General features: G+C 37.7%; 2 protein-coding genes across 2 annotated transcripts in view; both read right to left on the bottom strand.

The window, feature by feature from the left end:
• Positions 1 to 45: 45 nt before the first annotated feature.
• On the bottom strand, positions 46 to 20,708 carry LOC107588198 (H(+)/Cl(-) exchange transporter 5-like). Its single transcript, XM_016276225.1, has 11 exons — positions 20,658 to 20,708; positions 13,671 to 13,889; positions 12,098 to 12,220; positions 11,269 to 11,475; positions 10,813 to 10,893; positions 8,798 to 8,851; positions 7,200 to 7,709; positions 5,743 to 5,929; positions 5,054 to 5,452; positions 3,132 to 3,348; positions 46 to 2,166 (listed from the first exon to the last, which is right to left on the bottom strand). The coding sequence occupies exons 1-11, from the start codon at positions 20,706 to 20,708 to the stop codon at positions 2,076 to 2,078; spliced, it is 2,139 nt and encodes a 712-aa protein (XP_016131711.1). The 3' UTR covers positions 46 to 2,075.
• Positions 20,709 to 22,982: 2,274 nt separating this feature from the next.
• The window catches only part of LOC107588196 (glycogen phosphorylase, muscle form-like), a 20,322-nt gene continuing 16,676 nt past the window's right edge, over positions 22,983 to 26,628 (bottom strand). Inside the window, exons 12-18 of the mRNA XM_016276224.1 lie at positions 25,762 to 25,854; positions 25,040 to 25,186; positions 24,592 to 24,755; positions 23,706 to 23,820; positions 23,436 to 23,537; positions 23,195 to 23,342; positions 22,983 to 23,023 (exon numbers count right to left, since the gene is read on the bottom strand). Of these exons, the coding sequence (XP_016131710.1) occupies positions 22,983 to 23,023; positions 23,195 to 23,342; positions 23,436 to 23,537; positions 23,706 to 23,820; positions 24,592 to 24,755; positions 25,040 to 25,186; positions 25,762 to 25,854 (810 nt within the window). The remainder of the gene's footprint in view (positions 23,024 to 23,194; positions 23,343 to 23,435; positions 23,538 to 23,705; positions 23,821 to 24,591; positions 24,756 to 25,039; positions 25,187 to 25,761; positions 25,855 to 26,628) is intronic.

Below are 26,628 nucleotides of genomic sequence, written 5' to 3'. Positions count from 1 at the left end.
GCCCTTTCATTACAGGGAGGATCTCTTTCTAAGAGTGGAAGGTGGTCGGGGCTGCGTGACGGTGCTTGAGGGAAACGGTCGGGGGACATCCTGGCGACTGGGAGCCCAGACGAGCAGGAGTGAATGGGAACAATAGCCCTCCACCACCTCCCTGCCCCTAATCCAACTCCCGGGAATTACAGCGAGTAGGGAAAGAGAGCGTTTAGAACAGGCATGAAAAGAATCAAATGCCTTTAATAGGTCATAAACAACCCAAATGCCAATGCGGGCATGCACTGGACTGGAGGGTGGAGGTTTTAAAATGCGTAGAGACAAAAAGTCGAGCAAGTATGCCAAGGAAGGGGACTGCAGTACTAGTTTAGCCCTTTCATTACAGGGAGGATCTTGTTATGTCATGATTGGGTCCTCACGGACAAACAAGGGAGTTGCCTGGAGATGCTTCGCTGAGGTTGTCTGAGGATGACAGCGTGGTTACATGAGAAAGATAGTGAGGGTGATGGATGAAGGAATGGAGGGGCCCAGGTGCCCAATATGAGCATAAAGATGTCAGGGGAAATGTAAGGAGTCCCAATTGTAATGACATGAGAGAATGCCACAACACACCCAGCAAGTGAACCGGGCCAAGAATCAATCAGATGGCGCACAATGTCCATAATGAACAGTCTGTGAGATAGTGCCACCTGGTGGTCCCACGCGGGAACTGCAGCTTGGTTCACTTGGGAAGCTGAGTGGAAATTGGTTGTTTAGCAGCCACTACAAACTTTTTGGAAATCATATGCCACTGGTAAGACCAAATAGCTTGTTGTAATGGCAGAAAGACATAACTATTGAAGGCATATTTCATACCAAAAAGAAAATCCTGACATTGGTTTTCTCACCCTCGTGTTGTTCCAAAACTTTATAGACTTTTTATTCTTCTGCAGAACACAAAAGAACAGATTGTGAAGAATGTTGGTAACCAAACAGTTTGTTACTATTGGTTTTCACTGTAATCGACAAAAAAAACACTAAGACTCTCTCACAAAATGCCTTATTTTAGGTTTCACAGAAGAAAAAAAGAATCATACAGGTTTGGAACGAAGGGTGAGTAAATTACAGAATTTTTGCATGAACCATTCCTTAAAGGCACCTTCCACAATAAAAATCAACATTGGCTTCTGTCCGGTTGAAGTCATATATAAACACTTCAAGAGTGGCATGTTATCTTCAAAACTTCCTTCTCAAAGTCTTTAAAGTGAGAAATAGAGGAACGGCACTACTGACGGCGTTTTGCTAGTATGCATAAATGAGAAAAAAGTAAGTGCGTCTGTATGACTTCTCAACATGATACACCAAATCTCACTGCACTTCTACAAAAGGCGGCACATCTTCCCACAGGGATCGCTCGACACGCGCAGGTTCAGACAAGACACCCTTAACGCACGTTCCCCAGATCATCTCAGGAATGTTCTCACCCTTCTGAAGTTCCTCTCGAGGTCAAACGTCACTCTGGGGATGGAAATCCTGCTAAAAAAAATAGCTTAAGCTACTCTTTGTTGGCTGGTCTCAGTCAGTTGGTCTACCAGCCTGATAAATACCCAAAACTCCCCAAAACCAACAACCCAGACCAGCCTGAGACTAGCAACCATGTAAAGCTAGTTCAAGCTACTTTTAGTAGAGTAAAGCACCATAAACGAATAAAGAACACACAAAGTCATCGTCAATCTCCAAATTTAAATATACGTGCAGGCAGGAAAAGCATTTGGGCCACATGCAGCAAGTCCTGATGGCAACAATTCAGATCAGGTCTTATATGAGGTGTGAGAGGACAGCATTTTTCACATTACTGTCTCTGTAGCCTCTGGACAGGCTAAACAGCTCCTGTCTGAACATGTCCAGTTCTGGAGCTGCAAAAAGCTGCCTTAGGCTACTCTCAGACCACTCTATAATAGCAACAACTCAGTGACACACACAGTCCTACCACTGTCATCATCATCGCAGGATGATTCTCTGTCTGTCTGTCTGTGTGTCTGTCTCTGTCTGTGTGTGTGTGTGTAGGAGTGAGTTTATCCTGTCCATTCAGTCTTGAGAGTATTTTAGTTGAAGAGGATTGATTCCGGGTCTCTGTTGGCCATCTGCGCCATGTGTTTAAGAATGTCCTTTTTAGTGATGATTCCCAGCAAACGCCTGAATGAGTGACAGAAAAGAGAGGGAGAAAAAGGATTCTTGTTTGTAATTAATACAGATCATTGATCTGTCAAGACACACAAATTAAACAGACAATTATTGAGCAGATAGTCCTAGTTAGCATACGCATGAGAGAGACTATGTTTGCATAAAGATTCAAGGCCACATGTTCTAAGTGTGTGCGTGTGTGTTTCCAGTCTTCTCTCTTTTTATATTATGTTATTTACTTTTATTGTCCTAGATAGACTTGAAGGGTGGATCACAGGGATTGAGAAAGAAACAGCCACATTGATCCACTCAACATTTGGACCAGATTAAAACACACTTTAAAAGGAAAAAACAACTCCAGCAAGAATCAGCTTCAGCTGTTTTGAGCAAATATAATAGTGAGCACTCTTATGAGAAAGGACATGTGTGGAAACAATTTTTTTTACAGAAACTAGGACTATAGAAATATAATAATAATAGTAATACTAAAATACAACTACACTTGACATTACTATAAAAGTTATATTCATTATAAAAATGTACAAGATCTTATACATTTCCACAATTTCCAGTTCTAAAAATCACACTTTTCGCAAGCTATTCTATTCTATTCCTAATTGATTGTGAAGCGGTCTCAGATTTTGTCCAAATCTGTATCTTAGAAGGTTACATAGTGCTGCCACATGTTGCCTTTAATGCTTGGTAGATCACTAGGTTTTGAAACAGAGCTAACATGTAACTTTAGAGGTGAGATTAAAATCTTTCAGTCAGACCTGCGTTCATACAGCTATAAATGAGACATGATCACTAAAATGCGGTTTATTTCTCCTTGGCCCAGTCGAATATAGCTAAAAAAAAATATTACAGCTTCATTCTGCTTCTCATGGGAGAAAACCATTATCTGCTACACTTGTATCTCATCTACTGCTTTAAAGAGACCACACAGTTATACAAATCATCCATGTAGACAGACTCACCCGTTCCGAATGACGAGGCACTGCCGCAGGCCAAGCTTGCGGAAAATGTCCACCACGATTTCCATGGGCGTGTGCACAGTGACCGTAAAGGGGCTGAGGTCCAAGATGCTGTGCAGTTTGACTGCAGGAGGAGCGCTGGGTGACGCGGGTGATTCACATTCAGTGAACAGGACGGCAGACACGCTGACCACACCATCCTGATGCCGCCGTGCATTTTCTAAGATGATTGAGTGGAAAAAACACAGGGATATTAGCTGGATAAACTCAACACTAATCCATCAATTACAACAAGGGTTAATTAGCCAAACTTCTGTGGCAGCCCATGGACCGTTCAGAAACCATCATATTGCACACAAAACTGGCAGGAACTGCTTCCAATCTGATTGGCTGACCGCACTAAAATGTCTTGGATTCAGGGCACACCTGTTTTTAATCAGTCATCCAGGAAACAAAGTTGCACTTACAAGGCGCCAGGCTGACAAAATCTCTGCGGTATCAGCTCTTCGACTGATAATCAAGGGTTTGGTTTGAGACATTTTAGTAGCAAGAAAAAAAAAAACTGCTTTCAGTCTGTGATCGGTTGCTTTAGTCAGTTGGCTGGTTTAGACTCCTACTGATGTCATGATGGCAACTTGATGACATGATGAAGACATGAAGCAACTTTTAAAAGAGAGCAATATACAACCTAGAAATATTGTAAAAAAAAAAAATTTTTTTTATTTTTTTTTAATCATACCCTAAAAGATACTGCAGCACTGTTTCCTCAAAAATGTTAAGCAGCACAACAGTTTTAAACACTGATGAAAATATTAGTTTCTTTCAAAGAACTGACCCTAACCTTTTGAATGGAAGTGTGTGTTTGTGTGTATTTATATATGCTTCTTATAGGGTTTCCTTTACAGTGTGTGTGTGTATTGTAATATATATATATATATATATATATATATATATATATATATTACATGTGTGTATGCATGTATGTATGCATGTATCCAGCCATGGAACATGAAAAATAGCGACATTTATCGAAGAAGATACAAGAAACATTGTCCCCATAGATACATATACATGGAGCGGTCAAATGAGGAATCTACCTATACAAGCACGTAGACGCGTCCGCCATCTTGGTCAATATGTCACCACTCAATAAAAATCAACAAGTTTAAAGTTGCAACAACAACATTGCACAGCATCTGGTTGTAAAAACCGCCTAAATTTAAATTCCTGAAGAAACTGGATAAACTTTCACAGGTAAAATTGTGTTGGTATGTGTTTTTAAAATCTATTAACTCAAAAATTACAGGTTTTTAAACTAAAGTACCTTTTTAATGCCTTGTTAGCTAACGGCTTAGTCTTGTTGTATTGTGTTAGTTTGGCAAAAGCATCTTCTGAAGTCTACTGAAGATATATATTGTTCATGCGTACAACTACAGTTACAGTGCAGATGCACCAGCAACTTGCTCTCCAGTGTTCACGAACCGGCGGTGACATTCCAATATGGTGGACAACTTGCGTATAGCGGCCAATAGAAACAGTCGCTAATGAGGAATCTACCTATACATATCTATGTCGGTCCCCTTCAAAGTAGGCACCTTGGGACCTCACACAATTCTCCTAGCGTCTCTTCCACTGTTCAAAACAGACTGCAAAATCCTTTGTCGTAAACGCCATCAGCTGCCTCGTCTTACTTTCCTGAATCTCATCGACGGTCTGAACTCTCTTCCCTTTCAAAGGTGTATTTAGCTTTTGGAAAAGCATCCTATTACATCTCTCATCTCGTATTTTTCATATTACATGGCTGGATACTTTCCGGACAGCCCTCGTATATATACGTATTGCCACACACACACTTTGTTTTCTTTGACTTAGAAAACCCTGTAACTAGCGTAAATATGTGAAGCAACCAATAAAAAGACACTCACCTAAGGATATGAACAGATCCCTCCTCAACACAAAGCCCACCAATCTCTGAGACTGCTGTGAGATAACCACAGGAAAGCCGCTGTAGGTGGTATCTGAGATGAGTCTCTCCACCTCCTCTACGGTCATTCCGCTCTGCGTCAGCACAGACAGCGGTGGGTCGCTCCGCCGCGGCCGCATTACATCCGTAGCAAGAGTCTTGTGGCGGAATTCTTCTTTGGCCTCCAGGAAAGGGTAACCATTGAGGCGGATGTGGGCTTCATAGATGCTCTCGCGACTCAGAGCATCAGCGACCCATTTGCTGGTCATGGCAGCAGCCATGAGGGGCACAATGTACTCTAAACCTCCTGTCAGCTCAAACATAATGACCACCAAAGAGACTGTCATACGGGTCACACCACCTAGAGTAGAAATGAGAAAAAAAATGCTTGCTTGCTAATTTGACAATGCAGCAAGATTATAGCTAGATGTATTGATTTAACAGTCTAATGCAAATTATTAGAATGTATGAAGGAAATAGTTCATTAAAAATGCGACTAAGCAAGGTCAGGCTACATTCCTGAAAGCCACCATTAAATGCTTCTGCATGGAAGACTGCGTAGGGCAATTTGGTTGCGAAGTGAAAAATAAATCATCTGGAAAATGAATGTTCAGTAGATTTTCGCAGAGATGTAGCTGAATCACCCCTCACCCAGACAGGCTGCTGCGCCCACCATGGCGTACAGGCCCGGCGTGATGCAGTCTGCCCCTGGAGAGCACCAGCCTCTGAAAATGTCCCGTTCGTGGTTGTGTACGGCTAGCTGCTCCATGCCCACTCCAAGAAGTCTGCCTGCTATGGCCCCCACCGCCATACTAGGGATGAATAAACCAGATGGCACCTGGAGAAAGAACAAGGAGCAAAACCGAATTAATAGATAAAGATGGCAGAGCTTACTTGATATTTTCACAAAGAGGTTATATTTTTTGTGAAGGTTTAAAGTATTTGGGGTAAATCAGAAGATTTTCTTTCTGTTTTATCAGTATGTTTTGGAGAGTTTGATAAGATATGGTATTGCAGCATGGGATGGAAACCTGACTGTCCAATCAAAACCAAAACTTGTCAACTTGTACATACTATTTAAAAAAAATAATAGGTTGGGAAGCGAAACGACTTAGACAGGAGATGTATGAGGTATCTGTTTTAAGACAACCTAAGAAAATTGTTGCCGATGACACATTTTACATGACAATTTTAACATGTTACCTTCAGGGAGACAGTTGAGGATTCTAATGTGCAAATCAAATCGCTACAAAAATTATTTTGTGCCAACTGTGATTAAATTATTCAATAGAGAAGTGCAAAAATGAGATGCCATATTGGTGTATACTGTAGCTTTTTAATATATTTTGGTTAGGAGCAATTTATTTTGTGTTATGTACTGTGCTATGCGAGTCTAATGTTGTGTACTGGCCATGCCATGGTTGTCCAAGATGGATTTCCCAGAAATGGGACAATAAAGTATATTCTATTCGATATGCATTCAGCACTTTGACAACTTCAAGACATTTTGAAGGTTTTATCGTGACTGGATTGAATCAATACCCAAATTTTGCCTTTCGTTTGATGCCGACCTCTGGTACCTCATATTAATAATATGGCACATAATACATAAACCGTCTCAGATGATGAAACCAAAGAAAAGTAACTAATAATAATAATAATAATGTAATTGTTAGGTCCAAATATATTTGGAATACATGTAGAGGAATATATCGGTGTAGGTATTGTTAATAAAATTGTGAAGTTATTAACTATAAATCGCTTTCATTAATTGCAATAAAGCTGAAATAAATTAAAATATAAATATTAGATAAATAAAATATAAATATTAGATTAAAACACACACACACACACATATATTATTTTTCCCTCATTAAAAAGGCTGAAATGGGCATAATAATTGCTCAGTTTCCAAGTTAAAAAAGCCCACCAAACCAACATTTGGGAAGCCATTTTGTTGTCACATGACAATTTCCAAAATTATATTGTACCATGGTAAATTTTTGGAGTTATTATATAAACCATTATATTAACTCCTTTTGTGGTTTTATTCTCAGAACTGCCCCGATATTTTGTTTTGCCTTCAAAAACGCATCTAGGTCGGTTACCTTCATGCCAAATGTAGCCACAGTGATGAACATCTTAAAGACCAGTGCAAGAGCTAGCTGCCACATAGCTGTATAGAGTTTTGGCCCTGCCAGCCGAGCCCCCAGACCATTAGCGGCAGTGGCATTAACACTTCCAGATGTGCTTCCACTGTTGCCGGTGTAGTCGCAGAGTTTTGATGAGTCCAGCAGACCACAGTCATTAAACAGCTCAGAGATCAGTTCGCTGCTGCTCATCCGAGTGTACTCGATTGGGAATGCCAGCAACGCTGTGAGCAGGGTGACCACCAGAACCTCAATGACAGGATAGTGGCCAAGGCGGGTGTTCTTACGGAGACGGCACCAAGCAATATTAGCATGAATAAAGAAAGCCCCCCAAAGGCCACCGAAGATGCCCAGAAGCACAAAAGGTATGAGTTCTAGAAGATGCCAGGGAGTGTGGAACTCCACGTAGAAAAGGACCAATCGGCTGTTGCCGAAAGGATTAATGGAGCGAAGGGTGAATGCTGCAACCAGAGCAGCGAAGAACGAACGCCACAGAGTCTTCAGAGGGAAGTAGTAGCTGACCTGAAATAGAAATGCATGAGAAATATGGTCACTGTCAGATGTTAAAACAACATTCAGCAGATGTTTTCACAGTTTATTTATGATTCAGCATACACTACTGTTAAAAAGGTTTGGGGTCAGTAAAAAGTCAGTACAAAATTAACACTTACTCGTTAAAGGACACATTAAATGGATCAAAAGTGACATTGAGGGCATAAGGCTGCCCTACTGAACTTTATATTCAAAGAATCCTGAAAAAAAATGGATCACAGTTTCTGCAAACATATTAAGCAGCACAACTGTTTTCAACTGTGATAAAACTTTCTTGAGCACCAAATCAGTGTATTAGAATGATTTCTGAAGGATCGTGTGACACTGGTGACTGGAGTAATGGCTGCTGAAAACTACATTTTAAAATGTATTAAAATGGAAAACAGTTACTTTTAATTATAATAATATTAAACAATATTATTGTTTTTACTGTATTTTTTAAATAAATACAGCCTTGGTAAGCATAAAAATACTTATTATTATTTTTTAAAAAATTAAATAAAAATAAAACTTACCAACACCAAACCTTTTTAATGGTAATGTATATGTGAATCTTTTGTTTTATCCAGCTGTATTTATTCAGTGCAACGTATGACATCCAAGTGAAAAAATATAACAGCAACAACCAAAAAAAAAACAAAACAGAATCAGCAGGATAAAGGATCACCCCTTGTGTCAGTATTTTGTTGAACCACCTTTTGCTTTAATTACAGCCTTTAGTCTGTTGGGATATGTGTCTACTAACTTTTCACATCTAGTCTTTGCAATATTTCCCCACTCTTCTTTGCAGAACTGCTCAAGTTCATGTAAATTTGATGGCGAGCGTTTGTGGACTTCAAGTTATTCCACAGATTTTCAAAGGGGTTTAAGTCTGGGCTCTGACTAGGCCATGCAAGGACATTCACCTTTTTCTCCTTCAACCACTCTGTGGTCAGTTTTGCTGTGTGCTTTGGGTCATTGCCATGTTGAAAGGTAAACCTTCTTCCCATTGTGAATGCTGCAACCAGAGCAGCGAAGAACGAACGCCACAGAGTCTTCAGAGGGAAGTAGTAGCTGACCTGAAATAGAAATGCATGAGAAATATGGTCACTGTCAGATGTTAAAACAACATTCAGCAGATGTTTTCACAGTTTATTTATGATTCAGCATACACTACTGTTAAAAAGGTTTGGGGTCAGTAAAAAGTCAGTACAAAATTAACACTTACTCGTTAAAGGACACATTAAATGGATCAAAAGTGACATTGAGGGCATAAGGCTGCCCTACTGAACTTTATATTCAAAGAATCCTGAAAAAAAATGGATCACAGTTTCTGCAAACATATTAAGCAGCACAACTGTTTTCAACTGTGATAAAACTTTCTTGAGCACCAAATCAGTGTATTAGAATGATTTCTGAAGGATCGTGTGACACTGGTGACTGGAGTAATGGCTGCTGAAAACTACATTTTAAAATGTATTAAAATGGAAAACAGTTACTTTTAATTATAATAATATTAAACAATATTATTGTTTTTACTGTATTTTTTAAATAAATACAGCCTTGGTAAGCATAAAAATACTTATTATTATTTTTTAAAAAATTAAATAAAAATAAAACTTACCAACACCAAACCTTTTTAATGGTAATGTATATGTGAATCTTTTGTTTTATCCAGCTGTATTTATTCAGTGCAACGTATGACATCCAAGTGAAAAAATATAACAGCAACAACCAAAAAAAAAACAAAACAGAATCAGCAGGATAAAGGATCACCCCTTGTGTCAGTATTTTGTTGAACCACCTTTTGCTTTAATTACAGCCTTTAGTCTGTTGGGATATGTGTCTACTAACTTTTCACATCTAGTCTTTGCAATATTTCCCCACTCTTCTTTGCAGAACTGCTCAAGTTCATGTAAATTTGATGGCGAGCGTTTGTGGACTTCAAGTTATTCCACAGATTTTCAAAGGGGTTTAAGTCTGGGCTCTGACTAGGCCATGCAAGGACATTCACCTTTTTCTCCTTCAACCACTCTGTGGTCAGTTTTGCTGTGTGCTTTGGGTCATTGCCATGTTGAAAGGTAAACCTTCTTCCCATTGACAACTTTCTGGCAGAGGGTAGCAGATTTTCCAATCCCTTTTGCCCAATCCATTTTTCCTTCTATCCTGACAAGTGCTCCAGTGCCTGCTGCAGAGAAACACCCCCATAACAGGACATTACCCCCTCCATGCTTCACTGTAGGAATGCTGTTATTTGGATAGCCTCTCTGACCAGTTTCCTCCTGGCTCTTTCATCCAGTTTGGAACGACATCCTGATGCAGGGAGGGTCTGTGTTGTACCACATACCTTCCAATTCTTAATAACAGACTTCACTGTGCTTCTAGGCATTGATAAAGCCTTTGAATTTTTTTTTGTATTCATCTCCTGACTTGTGCCGGTCCACAACTTTATCCCAGAGATCTTTTGACAGTGCCTTGCCACCCATAGTTGCTAGTTTGCTTCAGTTGCACTAGCAAGGACTGAAATGCTCCAGGAAAGCTCTTTTCATGCTGAGTTAATCAAAATGACCACAGCTGATCACAGTTAAAAGTCAAATGACTTTGTGTGCCATTGAGAAGGTGATTAGCTGCACATGATTGAGTTTACAAATCATTTATAGGATGGGGCGGGTGATCCTTTTTCCAACACAGTGAATCTGGTTTTTTATTTTTTTTCTGACACGCTGCTGTTATATCTTTTACTTGGATGTTATAAGTTGCACTGAGTAAATACAGCTGGATAAAACAAAAACTGTGTCCGCAACAAAAAGCAACACAATGTGATTATTTTAAAGGGGGGTGATTATTTTCTATACCAACATTATCATGAAATAACCCCCTCAAAATGATCCCTGATCCCATCTGGGTTTATTTTGAGTTTACTTAGCTGACTGTTTAATAACCTTTCCAAAAGGAAAAAGGAAAACACGAGAAACATACAATTCAGAAATATACGAGACTCAATGTTTATGACAGGACTACAGAAATATAAGACGCTTACCTCTTCCAAACTGAAAAGCACCCCTCCAATAGGAGCACCAAACGCTACAGACACTCCCACTGCAGATGCTGCAGACAACACCTAATACACAAACAAAAATGTATATTTACTCATTTACATTTCATTGCATTCTTATTTCCCAAGTAAAATAAAATAAATGATTCACCTATTCACATTCACCATCCTAAATTCATGAACAATGAATTATACATCAGCCTAGATAGTCTAGAAAAAGCCTTGTCTGTTTGCCATTTCGATTACCAAATCGGCACTGGCAACTTCCAGCACATCAGTTAACAGAGACCAAGCCAAGAGGCTTATATCAATGTATTACATTACAAGTTTTGATCCAAGACGCAAAATACTTTGTTACTTTTCCATCAGTCTATCCCACACTCCCCTCTCCCTTATCTCTCCATCACTCCTCTCTTTATCTCCCGCCCCAGTTCCTCTCACCTCTCGTCTCTTGGCCTCATTTCGACGGTATTTGGTGAAGAAATGGCATAGGATGTTTGCGCAGCAGCAGGCTACATGAACCAGCGGACCCTCTTTCCCAAGACTGAGGCCAGACGAGACGGCCAGCACCAGTGTGATGGTCTTTATGATCAAAGTCCACTTCCCCAGGTAACCCCGAATTATAAAGCCACTCAGGATGGTCTTAATCTGCAAGAATTAAAGACTGGTAAGTCAGGATTCAAAATTATTCACAAAAACTGGCCATTTTCCAGACCACAAGTTGAAGAATGTTCTTTTTATTCACTTAAGCAGTTATTCTTGGCATATAAACATGTCTTAATGGACGGTTTTAAAAACAGCCATTAAAAATGTCCTTAAATCTCTTCTGACAACTCCTCCACATGAATTTAGATCAGTAGTACAACAATCGAACATGGGGTTTTGTCAGACAGACAGCATGACTTATGTCAGAAAGCCCTTCATTGTTCTCTCTGCCAAGGTTAGAAAGCAGAAGCAATTGTGGTTGAACATCTGAAAACAGTGCAGAAAATTGTGGAACTGTTGAAAACTGTGCAATATACAGATATAATCTCTATCCAACTGCTTGTCTCCATTCACTATCTCACTTTACTCAGACAGTTTGAAATAAAACTGAAGAAAGAGTTTGAGGTATAAAGTGGCTACTACTTAACAGGGGGGTGTTTTTGAAGTCACGTATAATGTGAAGCTGAAGTGACAAAACAGAAAAGTCCTAGAATGAGTGGTTTGTTGGGAAAAGAGCTTGAATGTGTGGAAAGATACATGACGCATTGTGTGTGTGAGCGTTCACCTCTGGTATTCCTGAACCGCAAGCATAAGGGGCGAAGGCTCTCACAAGAATCACAGCCAGGAAGGCGAAGAGAAGGGCCCAGCTCACATACATGAAATGATTCAGCACATTTACCCTGCCATGCTGCAGGACACACACAGGATACAAGTGAAACAAAAGGATCTTATACACCGTCACCCCCTACAGGACATATCCATAGTTAGAGGCCACAATTGTTTTTACATACCACATACTATTTACTCACATCCTGAAGTCTATGAAACTTGATTCATAATTTTGAGTCTAAAAAATAATAAAGAAATGAATACTGGTAGATTTGAGGAGTTGTACATCCTAATTAAGGCTTGAACCTCCCTCCCCAATGATGTGTTGGTTGAAAAGTCTTTTAAATAATGCCTCAAATCTCAAGAGATAGCATCCTAAAAAATTATCTACAGAAATTACTTTTTAAAAAAAGGCTGCTAAATTTCACGATATGTGAATAAATGTTTAAATTCAAAGAACATATGCTGCCAGGTTTTTTTTTTTTTTTTAGTACAAATATTTATTTTTTGAATTTTAATATAATTTTGAGCAAAAATATAAGTAAATCCAAGATTAAAATGCGTGTTTTATTGTCATTTCTTCAAAAAAAGAATATTGTAGCTTTCTCTTCATACCACAAGGGGGTGATATACACTACCATACAGAAGTTTGGGGTCAGTCAGATATTTGAAAATATAAGGGACACATTAAATTGATCAAAAGTGACAGCAAAGACATTTGTAATTATATAAATGATTTTATTTCAAATAAATGTATATTGAAAAAAGCATCACTGTTTCCACAAAATTAAACTGCACGACTGTTTTTAACATTGATAAGACGAAAAGTTTGTTGAGCACCAAATAAGCAGCTTAGAATGGTTTCTGAAGGATCATGTGACACTACTGGAGTTTTTAAATCAGTGATGCATTACTTTATATATATATATATATAAAATTTAAATAGTGTTCATATCGATATCGGAATTATATTGTATCGACCGAAATTAAGAAATATATCGTGATATAAATTTTGGCCATATCGTCCAGCCCTAATATATATATATATATAAAATATATTAAATTTCAATATTCAAGTTTTACTATATTTTTGAACAAATAAGTTAATCACCAACACCAGTGACAAGCAAAGAACTGTGAAGAGAGGCACTTGGAACTCATTTCATTTAGCCTTCGCAGAACACTTTGTCATACATTTATTTGGAAATCTTTGAGCTAAACAGGCCTGTAAATCTTGGATTCCACTAAATTGGAAACACTTATTACAATAATCAGACAGAATATAAAAAGGAAACATACATCTGTCCTTCATCTGTCAACATGTCAGTAACAATGTGTTGTTTTACGAAAACAACAACCACAAATATTTGCACTTTCTCATGTCACTGGAAAAATTTATGCAAAATTTGATTCAAAGCCATAAACCACAACATAATGATGAAATGATTACACGTGTAATATTCTCCTCTTGTTATTGTACTCTTGCACTGGTAACATAGATCTCTGTCACGCAACGTGCCTGAACCCACCTCACTGACTCCATCCATGAGTTCTGCCCAGCTTTTCCACTGGGGACACTTGTCTCTTTCCTGGAAAGTGGTCTCATTGGACGCCCAGCAGCAGTGCTCGTGATTAAACCAGAACCCGTTCAGGCACACACCCTCTTTAAGGTCCGTCATCCAATGGGCAGCAATGTCTATACCTCCAGCCAAGGCCCCTGGTGAGAGGTGAGAAGGGACACAAAAAACCTTCAATTCACATCATACACAATCACTACTTTTTACATTTTCTAAAGGGAATGTGAGTGGTGTTTGTCCAATGCAAACTATCCATCACAATGCTAGGGAATTGTGGGAGTTTGCCAGAGCGTTGCTATGTGGTTGTACAGTGCCGTTTTTAGCAGCCTGCTCAGTGGTTGCTTACTGGCCCAAGCTCATCCTCAAGTTTATATGATATTCTGGCTGCTAGATATGACACTAGTACCTTTCTTCAATGCAAGTTTATGAGATTTTTCCATTTTTTTGTTGTCCACCAGGCTAAAATCATAGATCTGACAGCGAAGAAAAGTAATAGCACATCTCGTCAACATCTGAAGTATCATTTTGCTGTGTGATGTGTTGTGTACTTAGGAGCAAGAATATGAATTTATTTTATATGGAAGGCCATTTCTGACACAAACACACAAAAAATATATATATATATATATATATATATATATATATATATATATAAGTAATGCATCACTGATTTAAAAACTCCAGTAGTGTCACATGATCCTTCAGAAACCATTCTAAGCTGCTTATTTGGTGCTCAACAAACTTTTCGTCTTATCAATGTTAAAAACAGTTGTGCAGTTTAATTTTGTGGAAACAGTCATGCTTTTTTTCAATATACATTTATTTGAAATAAAACAATTTATATAATTAGAAATGTCTCTTGCTTCTCATTTTCCTCTTGACAATACCCCATAGATTCTCTATGGGGTTCAGGTCTGGTGAGTTTGCTGTCCAGTCAAGCACACCAACACCATGGTCATTTAACCAACTTTTGGTGCTTTTGACAGTGTGGGCAGGTGCCAAATCCTGCTGGAAAATGAAATCAGCATCTTCAAAAAGCTGGTCAGCAGAAGGAAGCATGAAGTGCTCCAAAATTTCTTGGTAAACGGGTGCAGTGACGTTGGTTTTCAAAAAACACAATGGACCAACACCAGCAGATGACATTGCACCCCAAATCATCACAGACTGTGGAAACTTAACACGGGACTTCAAGCAACTTGGGCTATGAGCTTCTCCACCCTTCCTCCAGACTCTAGGACCTTGATTTCCAAATGAAATACAAAACTTGCTCTCATCTGAAAAGAAGACTTTGGACCACTGGGCAACAGTCCAGTTCTACTTCTCTTTATCCCAGGTAAGAGGCCTCTGACATTGTCTGTGGTTCAGGAGTGGCTTAACAAGAGGAATACGACAACTGTAGCCAAATTCCTTGACACGTCTGTGTGTGGTGGCTCTTGATGCCTTGACCCCAGCCTCAGTCCATTCATGTTGAAGTTCACTCAAATTCTTGAATCGATTTGACAATCCTCATAAGGCTGCGGTTCTCTCGGTTGGTTGTGCATCTTTTTCTTACACACTTTCTCCTTCCACTCAACTTTCTGTTAACATGCTTGGATACAGCACTCTGTGAACAGCCAGCTTCTTTGGCAATGAATGTTTGTGGCTTACCCTCCTTGTGAAGGGTATCAATGATTGTCTTCTGGACAACTGTCAGATCAGCAGTCTTCCCCATGATTGTGTAGCCTAGTGAACTAAACTGAGAGACCATTTTGAAGGCTCAGGAAACCTTTGCAGGTGTTGAGTTGATTAGCATGTCACCATATTCTAATTTGTTGAGATAGTGAATTGGTGGGTTTTTGTTAAATGTGAGCCAAAATCATCACAATTAAAAGAACCAAAGACTTAAACTACTTCAGTCTGTGTGCATTGAATTTATTTAATACACAAGTTTCACAATTTGAGCTGAATTACTGAAATAAATGAACTTTTCCACGACATTCTACTTTATTGAGATGCACCTGTATAAGACAGTAATGCAGTTGGGATTAAGGTGCAGCCTGTGCTATCAGAATCTTAGCCTGAGCAGAAATGAAAAAGAAATACAAGGAATAGCTCATGTCACTGCAAACCTATAGGACGTCTTTCTTTCGAGAAGCACAAGTGAAAATATTTTGCAGAACGTTTAAGCTACTCTTTTCCATACCAAGGAGGGGAGACTACTGCTAAGCTCCAAAAATTGCAAAACAAAAAAATGACAAACAATAAATAAATAAATAAATAAAATGACAAAAAAAATAAATGATCTTTTTAGGAAAAAAGTTGCAAAAAAGGCCCACACACTATGAAGGTGAAAAAAGACACAAAAAATTTGTTTGAGGAACAGCAAACATTCTGGTCACAACAGAAACTTAAACTTTTTTTGGTTGTCTTTTTTCATGTTTGAATGTCTAAAATAAATCATACTCAAATATGAGAAAATAAATATGAGAAAATAAACTGAGAATTGTGAGATGCAAACATGGAAAGTGTGAGGAAAAAAAGTTAACTTCTTATTTTATATCAACTTTTTATCTCATAATACATTTTTTCTTGCAATTTGGAGTTATTTCTACATTAATACTTAGAATTGCGAGAAAAAAAAAGTATGAATTGTGAGATAAACAGTCACAATTATCTTTTTTTTTTATCCCATGCATGGCAGATAAAAAAAAATGAATGGATCATTACTTGATTATCCATACATCTTTTTTTTTAATACTCAAAAAAATGTTTTTGTTAAAATGTGAGTCAGTATCAAAAATGATACAATAGGCTTTAGAGGAGCTTTTATTTGTATATCTCTCAACCATCATCATCTTGCCAGACATTTTGTTTTGCCCCCAACAATAAAAACTACAGAGCTTTGATAACTTAAGCATTTAAATATCATCTTGCTAAGCCATATTATTGGGATGTTTATATTAGTGCTGGGCGGTATACCGGTTCATACTGAATACCGGTCTTTATTTTTGTTATGATATGAATTTTTTAAATACCGCAAAAATATGTATGTCGCTTAAACAACGTTCGGAACGGGACACTGTTTGAAAGGGGTTCCTTTTCACTGTTGCACTGTGGTGAGGGAACAGCTGTATGTGTTACTAAGCGTGAAAGTTCCGAAACTGAAGCTGTGGAACTAATAGAACGTGATGACACAAAAGAACTAATTCACAATATCCACATTGATCGCCACAAATATCCACCGCCCCCTGCCATCAGCTCCCGCATCTCACACACACGAGCGTGACTTTAGCACTAGATTTAGTAGCTTTCAGACCCTTTTAGCGGCTTTTTTCCATAGAATATTCATACTGACAAACCTAGCGACTTTTTTGGATAAACCTTAGCTATGGTTCAGCTGGAAGATTTCGGCTGGCCTGTGAACGCAAGGCCTGACTTTCCCGGAGAAGTGTCACCTCTCTCGGCGTCTGTTCTGTGCAGTGAGCGGCAGAGAAGCAGCGCATTCAGTTGCAGCAGACTCGACAATAAACGAGTACAAAACAGCATTTCCTAGCACCTGTCGCTTACTGATTGTTTGGAATTATAAATATTTGCGTAGTTCGTCTGTTAATATCACATGCACTTAAGAACCAAAGACTTAAACTACTTCAGTCTGTGTGCATTGAATTTATTTAATACACAAGTTTCACAATTTGAGCTGAATTACTGAAATAAATGAACTTTTCCACGACATTCTACTTTATTGAGATGCACCTGTATAAGACAGTAATGCAGTTGGGATTAAGGTGCAGCCTGTGCTATCAGAATCTTAGCCTGAGCAGAAATGAAAAAGAAATACAAGGAATAGCTCATGTCACTGCAAACCTATAGGACGTCTTTCTTTCGAGAAGCACAAGTGAAAATATTTTGCAGAACGTTTAAGCTACTCTTTTCCATACCAAGGAGGGGAGACTACTGCTAAGCTCCAAAAATTGCAAAACAAAAAAATGACAAACAATAAATAAATAAATAAATAAAATGACAAAAAAAATAAATGATCTTTTTAGGAAAAAAGTTGCAAAAAAGGCCCACACACTATGAAGGTGAAAAAAGACACAAAAAATTTGTTTGAGGAACAGCAAACATTCTGGTCACAACAGAAACTTAAACTTTTTTTGGTTGTCTTTTTTCATGTTTGAATGTCTAAAATAAATCATACTCAAATATGAGAAAATAAATATGAGAAAATAAACTGAGAATTGTGAGATGCAAACATGGAAAGTGTGAGGAAAAAAAGTTAACTTCTTATTTTATATCAACTTTTTATCTCATAATACATTTTTTCTTGCAATTTGGAGTTATTTCTACATTAATACTTAGAATTGCGAGAAAAAAAAAGTATGAATTGTGAGATAAACAGTCACAATTATCTTTTTTTTTTATCCCATGCATGGCAGATAAAAAAAAATGAATGGATCATTACTTGATTATCCATACATCTTTTTTTTTAATACTCAAAAAAATGTTTTTGTTAAAATGTGAGTCAGTATCAAAAATGATACAATAGGCTTTAGAGGAGCTTTTATTTGTATATCTCTCAACCATCATCATCTTGCCAGACATTTTGTTTTGCCCCCAACAATAAAAACTACAGAGCTTTGATAACTTAAGCATTTAAATATCATCTTGCTAAGCCATATTATTGGGATGTTTATATTAGTGCTGGGCGGTATACCGGTTCATACTGAATACCGGTCTTTATTTTTGTTATGATATGAATTTTTTAAATACCGCAAAAATATGTATGTCGCTTAAACAACGTTCGGAACGGGACACTGTTTGAAAGGGGTTCCTTTTCACTGTTGCACTGTGGTGAGGGAACAGCTGTATGTGTTACTAAGCGTGAAAGTTCCGAAACTGAAGCTGTGGAACTAATAGAACGTGATGACACAAAAGAACTAATTCACAATATCCACATTGATCGCCACAAATATCCACCGCCCCCTGCCATCAGCTCCCGCATCTCACACACACGAGCGTGACTTTAGCACTAGATTTAGTAGCTTTCAGACCCTTTTAGCGGCTTTTTTCCATAGAATATTCATACTGACAAACCTAGCGACTTTTTTGGATAAACCTTAGCTATGGTTCAGCTGGAAGATTTCGCCAGTGCTGTCCTGTGAACGCAAGGTCTGACTTTCCCGGAGAAGTGTCACCTCTCTCGGCGTCTGTTCTGTGCAGTGAGCGGCAGAGAAGCAGCGCATTCAGTTGCAGCAGACTCGACAATAAACGAGTACAAAACAGCATTTCCTAGCACCTGTCGATTACTGATTGTTTGGAATTATGCGTAGTTGCGTAGTTCGTCTGTTAATATCACATGCACTTTTTTGTTTTTTTTAGTTTGTTACTCAGACGCAGGCAGTTAAGACAAAAAGACAAAAAAGTAATATAGCTAAAACGACCGCATAGCCGCTCTTTAGTGTAGATCCATGTTGATTTTATCAGATGATGCCGAGATTATAAATGAGAGTGACTCCTGGTTAACATGTATTAAAAGGGGTCGTGTTTAGTCACTATTTAGTGTGGTATTTTTTGACAATATTCACTCATCATGACAGTAAAATAGGGCATTCTATGTCAATATACCGCAGTATTTTCTCTCTCAATCAGAAGAAAATATGGTTAACACCCGGTCATGCATGAAAAAAAATATACCGTCATGTACCGTGAAACCAGTATAATTTTGAAAAATACCGTGATATAAATTTTTAGTCATACCGCCCAGCACTAGTTTATATGCATTTTATGTAAATAGCCTGCTATACTGTTATAAAGATCTCACTGAGTTACATTACAAGCTATCAGATTTTCATCTTTTTGGCCATTTAAATATCAGCAACTGCACCAAATTGCATATTTTTGCTCAGTTTGGGCCTCTGACTAATTTTTTTTTTTTTTATTCCGAGGAGCTCAATATTCTCACTATATCATACGAACCATAAAAACCTCGTTAAAAAACACATATGCAGACTTTATTTAGATATCGGCTCATTCGAGTCATTCGTTCAGGAATCGGGCTACGCTGGTCACGCTGTTTGTTTCTGATTCACTGAAAAGAATCGGTTCATTCGAGTCATTCGTTCAGGAATCGGGCTACGCTGGTCGCGCTGTATGTTTAGATTGCCTAAAGACGGCTGATAAGATATCATTTGTTCATCAATCGCTCTACACTGTAGAGCCAATGGCGGTGTAAGTATTAGTATAAGTCGAGTAAGTGGTGCAGGAAACACTGTGTCAAGACTATTAAAATTCATAAGAACCGGTTTCTAACCTCCTGCAAAGTGAGGCTTCGGTCAACCACCTTTTGACTGGGCTTCTCTGAAATGATGATAGTAAAACTCACTCTGAGTTCAAACACTACCACTTCCTTTATCTTGCTATTCAAACCATCTTATATAAATAGGAAAAACACACCATCATCGTATAAGGACTTTGTTTTGAGTAGTTCCTCTTATTTTATTGACCAATTTTAAAGTTATCAGATAGTTGGTCAATTATTGCAGAGCTAGAGCAATAATGTGACCCAGTTATTGATGTCCTCTGTTTGATCAGCTGAAGTAGCTGATAACACTTTTCCCTTTGGATGTTTTACCTCATCTAAACACATATTTATCCTAGTTATCTGTCTCGACACTAATGCTAATTCATTCTTTTGAATGATTCGATCAGTCCAAGTGATTCAGTTGGCTGGATCCGAACAAACAAAAGTTTGATACATACCTCTATGGGTCTTTGCGTAGTAGTGGTCGCTATTAGTTAGTAGTGGACTTTACTGAGGCACCAAATCTTGTGATCTGGATTTTAAAGTGCCTCGGTTAAGCAATGCCGACGTAATCTTCCGTCAACTGGTGCGTCACAGTTACCCGGCAAAGCATCTCACAACCTCTTCAGCACGGATGCCTTCAGACTGATCGCACAGACCTTTCGCATGTGATAAAGGTGAAAGAGGAAGGTGTCCGTGTACCGATGCATCGCTGAGGGTTTTTTAGTTCAATAACTGTTCCCTTTCCTCAAAAGCGTGAACGGCTGAACATCACGTGTTTGGAGGTCAATAGCGCCATTCAACGTCTTGGGGAGTTACTGAAAATAATTCAATTCATCCCAGCAGCATTCATAGTGACAGTGAATAGTAACAAAGTTCTTCCGAAAAACAATTTTAAGCATTTTTTAAGCATTTTTTCTACATTACATTTTCAGTTGTTGACCTCATATTAACTGAGAGACTACGTGGAAAATAATTTCAGAGCTACGTTGTAGAAAATATTAAATACTCTATATATATATACAGGTGCATCTCAATAAATTAGAATGTTGTGGAAAAGTTCATTTATTTCAGTAATTCAACTCAAATAGTGAAACTCGTGTATTAAATAAATTCGATGCATACAAATTGGTGGCTGACTAAATACTTTTTTGCCCCACTGTATATATAGGCCTACAGTGTTGTGGAGTATCTTTATTATTTAATTACAAAATAAATGTATCTGTTACTGAGAAAAAAAAATGTGTAATTAAATTACAATTACTTGTGAAAATGTTAACAATTACAAAGGGGGTTACATCTGAATATTTTCAGATTTAATTGATTTCTTTCCCAAAATGCATAGACAGCTCTAAAATATGAGACATCAATGTCTCAGGAGTTTAGGTCACAGAATAGGACATATGCTTATTCAAAAACTGTTTTATTTTCTATTTCGGTTGATTTATATGCTTTATTTTTTAATGTTAACTGTTTTTTCCAAGGCATTGTTAGATGCCAATGTTTCCTGACATATTTTCTGTGCAAAAATTTGATTTAAAAAACAGTATCTTTAAACTATATCTTATGATTTGAAATCTGTATTTAACCTCAGAACGATCTCAAAGTAAAAAGAGGTGCTAAAGTCTGATATTGTGGGGGCTGCGCTATAAAATTACATTTTTATAATCTTAATTCAAGTGGATTTTTGAGTATTTTGAAAGTCTGACAGTAATAAGTGTTGAGTACTACTGTAGGGTTAACCCTGCCTGGTTTAAATGTTTGAAAATGATTAACAGTTCATTAACACTTATTAGAAATTTAGAAAAGTAATCAAATGTAATCAGTTACATTACTTTAATAAAGTAATTTAAATCGTTACACTACTTATTACATTTTAAATAGGGTAACTTGTAATCTCTAACCTATTACATTTCCAAAGTAACTTTCCCAACACTGTATATATGTGTGTGTGTGTGTTTTTCAAATTTTTTTGAAGTTTTTCAAATTGATTCTTTTATTCAGCAAGGATGCAGGATATATTGATCAAAAGTGAGAGAAAAGACTATTGTAACAAAATGTAGCTTTGCCATCACAGGAATAAATTACATTTTAAAATATATTACAATAGAAACAATCTCACTTTTCAATGATAGTGTACATTAACCTTTCTGTATTAAGTCACTTGCAAGAAGAACATAAGAATACTTGCAAAAAGCATAAACAGCGATTAATCACTTAATCACTTTATTTCATTTTGTCACTCTTCAAGAGCATCAGCAGGACTGTTTGGTGTGTGTTATCACCCACAATACAGGCATAACATTGAGAGAGAACGAATGAAGGGGATGGTGGCAGCTGGAGCTGCGAACAAAATAAGTTGCAGGTTAGGTTAAGTCCATGTAGGGTAGACATAAATTAAACCACCATCCATTATCACTAAACCAGGAATTTATACCTAGTTTAATTGCGGATTTGAAGTATTGTCTGCTAAATAGCCACTTCCTGCAATTCAAAAAGCACTGCACCGTACATTCGTTTCCTATTCTAAATATATAAGTCTATCATAATATATCTGAGTAAATACATTTCTGAATCTTGAGCACAGCCTGGCCAGTATGGAGAATCACACTTCAGTGCTATATTAGTTTTGCTACCTCACTAGATTCAAGCAAAGTTTTCTGCATGACCCCATCATTCCTGCAGGTCTTATTTTGTGTGGTGTGAAACCCAGAGTTGCAACAGGAAAGAACTACAGTACAACGCTTCATGAGGACAAAAGTGACAGATCATGCCTAAAGTGCTAAAGTGAGGAGCTCTGCGGGTGGAAGAACAAGTTATGAGCATCAACAGGCCAATGAAACACAGGCAGAGATATAGACCTAAACATACACAAACACTCGTATGGTTAAGGCAGGTAGTTTCGAGCAGTCAGAATACATGACGGACATCCCAACAGGTATTTTATATTGGTTATGACTGTTATTGTACCATATCTGAACTCATTAAAGCTTGGACTGTTCACGTAATAACTGCCTGTCGGAAACTAAAAGAGAGTATAAGTGATCTTACTAAAATAAAAATACTGTGAAAACTTATGAAGTAAACAAACTTTCCAGTAGCATGCTAGATATTCATTACTTGGTGTATGAGAAGCTTGTAAAACTAGAGCAATATTTAGCTGTTTCCTGAGAAACCTGAATTATTTTTAACTTACGGTTGTAGAGGGTGATGATGTGTAGACAGTTCAACAGCTGTCTTTTGTATTCATGGATCCTCTTCACTTGGACATCAAACATGGAGTTTGGGTTGATTTTTACGTTGCATTGTTCTTCTAGAAGCACTGCAAATTTCATCTTATTTTCCTGCAAATGACAAAGCAACATAACACAATGCCCATCATTTTCATGTAGAATATGCGCTAAATTTCCCACTGAATGTGATTTTTTTTGTCTCACCTGTTTGACTTTGGCAATGTCTCGAATTAAAGCATCATCATCCACAAACTTCAAGAGGCTCTTCAGCTGGCACAGGTCGCGGATATAGTCCTCTCCAATTCTCTAATTTTTAACATAAGACAGGGGCTTTCAGTCTATACTGACTTAAATTTCAGTGTTTCTCAAGGCTTGGACTAAAATATGTATCAACTACGGTTATCATATTTTTTGAATGTTCCCCCAGTGTTTCCTACCTGTTTTGCTAACTTTTTTATCAGTAATGTTCCTTACCTCAGCGATAACCTCAGCCAGTCCAGGGTTACACATGACAAGCCAGCGACGAGGTGTGATACCATTGGTCTTGTTCTGAAACTTCTGTGGGTCCACATCATAGAAGTCCTTAAAACTGTACACAAAATCAACCCCAACAAATTAGATAGGACTATTTTAGAGCTGTACACATCTCTGAGTTATTCACCAGGGCTAAGGGCATTATATGAAATTATGGTAATGACAGACATATTATGTTGATATAAATAACGGCCTTTAAAAGTATTTGGGCGTTTAAGATGCAAATGTATGAATGTCATTGCTGTGGACAAGTATGCTTATGTTGTCTTTTCTTAAAATAAATGCTCATGTTCAAATTTTGGGCTTTTTTGAAAGAAATTATACTTTTGTTTGGCAAGAATGTATTAAAGTGATCAAAAGTGACAGAAAAGACATTTATAACATTACAAAATATTTATATTTTTAGGGTTTCCACAAAAATATTAAGCAGCACAACTGTTTTCAACATTGAAAATAATAAGAAATGTTTCTTGAGCGCCAAATTGTCATATTATAATGATTTCTGAAGGATCATGTTGCACAGAAGACTCGAGTAATGCCTGCTGAAAATTCAGCTTTGCTATCACAGTAATAAACTCTATTCTACTAAAATAGAATATATAAAAAAATTGAAAAATAGAAAATGTATTCAGTAGTAATAATATTTCGCAGTATAACTATTTTTACTGTATTTTTTATCAAATAAATGCAGCCTAGATGAGATATATTTTTAAGATGCATTAAAAATCTTACCATATGCATTTTGTATACATTTTTAAATGTGGCTTAAGTGTCCAAATACTTTTTTGGGCCACTGTGTTGTAATATAAAGCGTTAAGAGACATACACAGTGTCTTTAATAATGTCCGAGTGGATTTGTGCCACGCCATTGACTGCGTGAGAGCCAACGATGCAGAGATGAGCCATGTTGATCTTCTTCTGACCGCACTCCTCAATAAGAGACATGCGTCTCAAACGATCATGATCGCCAGGGTAGAGCGCAGAGATTCGCTGAGAAACAAAACAGAAAATGCAAGGTCAAAACAGAGTGCAACAGGCAAGAAGTACATGGGAAGTTGCTTTTCTTCATCTGCGATTTACTGGATGCTGAGCCATGTTGAGCAGAAGAGGTTGTTTATATAACCTCACTGTGCAGTTTACTCCTTATTGGGAGTGAACACAGTCCTTATGCAGTTACTGATATCCGAACCCCTTCAAAAAACATCAAATTCATTTTTTATCTACAAGTACATTTCAAATGCAATGTGCCATGAAGAGAACATCTGTTCCCAGACCTCCAGGTGACGTCGGTTAATCTCGTAGGTGATCTCTAGGTGACGGGGCAGAAGGTTTTGGAACAGGTCGACAGGCCAGCGTTCCAGAGCTTCTGGTAACACAGTGTGATTAGTATATGCGCAAGTACGCACAGTGATGTCCCAAGCCTGAGAAGAAAGAAAATGGCAGACAAAATGACAGTGTAGGCAGAGTGAGAGAAAAATACACAACATAGAATACAACATTATGGTGTTGGTCCATGTGGGTAAAATTAAACAGAAACGTTTCACTTTTCAAGTCGTCATAGTTTGGTAAACTTCTACAGTGGTGAAAGGAAACTACAACAAATATATTTTTGCATTCCTACAAGAGAAAAATGTATTGAGAGATTGATTATGGTGGTCAAAAGACAGAAAGATGTCAAATTTGTCGTCACTCCCTCAGCAGCTTTAACTAGTTTTCTAAAAAGTAATGTCAAGGTAATATAACACAAAATATATATAAATGTTATAAATGTACATTAAATGCAAAAATTTTTATATAAAAAAATAGATTTAAAATTTTAATAACTGTTTAAACTTGTCATCACAATCAGTAAAAAGGCTCCATTCTAGAAATCAGCAAATTTAAACTTTATGTCCTTATATTACCCATATGAATCAATTTAATAGTCCTACAGCTTGACTGCATGTCCTTTTTTGAGCATGATAAATGACAAGATGACAAGAAATTTCCAGCTTACCGTGTCCCAGGACAGTTTCTCATCATCCATCAGTATTCTCATCAGTTCAGGGATGGCCAGTGCAGGATGAGTGTCATTCAGCTGTATAGCAACCTGAACAAAACAGACAAAGGAAGGACCTCTGTAACAGTTTTTAAATGTAAAATTCCTTCATTGGTACTAATGTTGATTAGACCAATGCATTAAAGGAGTCATATGACGTTGCTAAAAAGAACATTATTTTGTGTATTTGGTGTAATGAAATGTGTTTATGCGGTTTAAGGTTACAAATTTTTTCCACATACAGTACATTATTGTTTCTCCTCAATGCCCCACCTTTCTAAAACGCATTGATTTTTACAAAGTTCATTGGTCTGAAAAGCGAGGTGTGCTCTGATTAGCCAGCTATCCAGTGCATTGTGATTGGCCAAATACCTCAAGTGTGTGACGGAAATGTTACGCCCCTTGCCATACTGTGATGCCCTGTCCCGGTGCGATGAGACAAAAACAATAAAACCCATTATAAACGAGGCATTTGTTGCATCCAGTGGGGACACAATTACTGATTATAATGACTTATACTGTGTTTTAATGCGTTGCGTTGCATCGCGCCACGTAAACAAGAAATGACAAACAACAAGCGCTACTCTACACTGCTCAAAACTCGCATTTGAATAGTCAGTGGCAAATTCTTTAATTATGAAAACGTACTTACAGGCTGTGAGTCAGAACAGCCGACATTGTAGGCTACTCTCCCAGGTTGAGGAAACAGTCCTCCGTAAAATGCGTTGCGCACACACAAATATTTGGGTTGTACTGTTCTGGAACAGTGTTGTAAATACAACTTAACCACTGATTTCTAGTTGTGTCCTCTTTCGGAAGGCCAAA

The sequence above is a fragment of the Sinocyclocheilus grahami genome, unplaced genomic scaffold, assembly GCF_001515645.1.
Source record: "Sinocyclocheilus grahami isolate Dianchi unplaced genomic scaffold, SAMN03320097.WGS_v1.1 scaffold99.1, whole genome shotgun sequence".
Classification (NCBI taxonomy): domain Eukaryota; kingdom Metazoa; phylum Chordata; class Actinopteri; order Cypriniformes; family Cyprinidae; genus Sinocyclocheilus; species Sinocyclocheilus grahami.
The sequence above is the reverse complement of the archived record's forward strand: the minus strand, read 5'-3'. Positions and strand labels throughout refer to the sequence as shown.

What these genes read in the sequence shown, in the direction of transcription:
- LOC107588198 (XM_016276225.1), bottom strand. Translation starts at nt 20,708, where the DNA reads ATGCATCGGTACACGGACACCTTCCTCTTTCACCTTTATCACATGCGA. An exon ending in GCGGTTCAGGAATACCAGAG is followed by an intron (nt 11,476 to 12,097) that starts GTGAACGCTCAC and finishes TAATTCTTGCAG; the next exon opens with ATTAAGACCATCCTGAGTGG. An exon ending in TGCCTCGTCATTCGGAACGG is followed by an intron (nt 2,167 to 3,131) that starts GTGAGTCTGTCT and finishes TCACTCATTCAG; the next exon opens with GCGTTTGCTGGGAATCATCA.